Source organism: Cyprinus carpio, chromosome B25, assembly GCF_018340385.1.
Source record: "Cyprinus carpio isolate SPL01 chromosome B25, ASM1834038v1, whole genome shotgun sequence".
In the NCBI taxonomy this organism is placed as follows: domain Eukaryota; kingdom Metazoa; phylum Chordata; class Actinopteri; order Cypriniformes; family Cyprinidae; genus Cyprinus; species Cyprinus carpio.
Window position 1 is genome coordinate 6,377,586 of NC_056621.1, and position 1,621 is coordinate 6,379,206.

A 1,621-nucleotide genomic window follows, 5' to 3' on the forward strand; every position below is an offset into this window, starting at 1 on the left:
AATTGTAAAATATATACTATACTGTTGTTAGACTTTTTGAAAGTTTTTGAAAAAAGTCTCTTATGCTCACCAAGACTTCATTTATTTGAACAAAAACACAGTAAAAACAGTAATATTGTGAAATATTCTTATAAAATAATAAAATAACTGTTTTTATTTGAATATAGTTTAAAATGTAATTTATTCCTGTGATGCAAAGCTGAAGTTTCAGCATCACTACTCCAGTCTTCAGTGTCACATGATCCTTCAGAAATCATTCTAATATGATTTGCTGCTCAAGAAACATTTCTTAGTCAAAAACAGTTGTGCTGCTTAATATTTTGTGGAAACAGATTCATTTTTTTTTTTTATGATTCTTTGATGAGTGAAAAGTTCAAAAAGATATTTAAACATTTGTGAAAGTCACTTTTGATCAATTTAATGTATCCTTGCTTAATGAAAGATTAAAAATTTAATTTAAAAAAAATAATTAAAAAAATCGTTAATTTCTTAAAATAAATAAAATTTACTGACCCCAAACTTTCATCAATGTGGGTTTATAAGCAAAAAAATTTCAGACATTCAAAAATATTTTTAACAAAGAGATAAACAAAACAGACAGTAAAACTTTATTTGAAGTCATAACACAAATAAAAAAAAAACTATTCATAGGTTTCTTCACATGAGAATCTTAATCTCATCTTCTACAGAAAAGATAGAATTAAAAAGCTATATATAAAATCCAATGAAGATGCGTGACTAAACAGAGTGTTAACACAGCAGAGCAGGAGGGTCACTATCCTTTAAACCTATGTTTCCTAAAATAATATCTGCAAAAAAGCAGAATAGTTTAATTTTTGCAATTACAGTTACAGAAATGGCTCCATCTGAGTTACTTAGAACTGAATTGCAATTTTAAATATAGCAATTATAAAAACTCATAGACATCAGTGCTCTCCTGAAACGTGATCATCTTCGTGGTCATGCACAGACTTGAGAAAAGTGCTCTCTAAAACAGATCATGCAGAAGTCCTCAGACATCCATGCTCTCTTTCTGAGCGTTGTGAGACTTCTCCAGCTGCGTCTCTGGGGTGGACAGATGTTCCAGTTCATATCGGCCGTTTTGGTCGGCCGGACGAACTTCTGTAGAGGTTTTCTTGTGCTCCAGGATCTGCTGAAGCTGATGGCTGGCATAATCAGGCTTGCTGGTGAGGGGACACTGTGGCACCTCGATGCCCAAGATATCTGCCACCATATACGGTCTGAGCCAGCCGACCAACGGCGTGCTGCCAGGGGTGTAGTGGGTCTCCTTGTGGTAGAAAAGAAGCCCGTCCACCTAGAAGAGAGGAACACAGTGTGAGTTCATCTACTGCATGCCAGGGCTCAACAGTGCAGGAGTCTCACTCACATATGCAACCAAAAACAGATGTGCGAACTATAAAATGTATTTAGGAGCATGTGTGTAAATTAAAAAAAAAAGTCCCTAAAAAGTCTAAAATAGAAAGTTTCTGCATTTTTAAATAGGAAAATATGTAATACCATAAATATTTAGTGATGTCAAACGATTATTGTATCCAAAATAAAAGTTTTTGTTTACGTAATATATGTGTTTGTACTGTGTATATCTGTTACGTATATATAA

At 33.4% G+C, this 1,621-nt stretch overlaps 1 protein-coding gene across 1 annotated transcript in view; it reads right to left on the minus strand.

Annotated features, from left to right (window-relative positions):
* Positions 1–585: 585 nt before the first annotated feature.
* The window catches only part of LOC109073683 (snurportin-1-like), a 6,046-nt gene continuing 5,010 nt past the window's right edge, over positions 586–1,621 (minus strand). Inside the window, exon 9 of the mRNA XM_042753144.1 lies at positions 586–1,315. Coding sequence (XP_042609078.1) covers positions 1,013–1,315 — 303 coding nt within the window. The 3' untranslated portion in view covers positions 586–1,012. The remainder of the gene's footprint in view (positions 1,316–1,621) is intronic.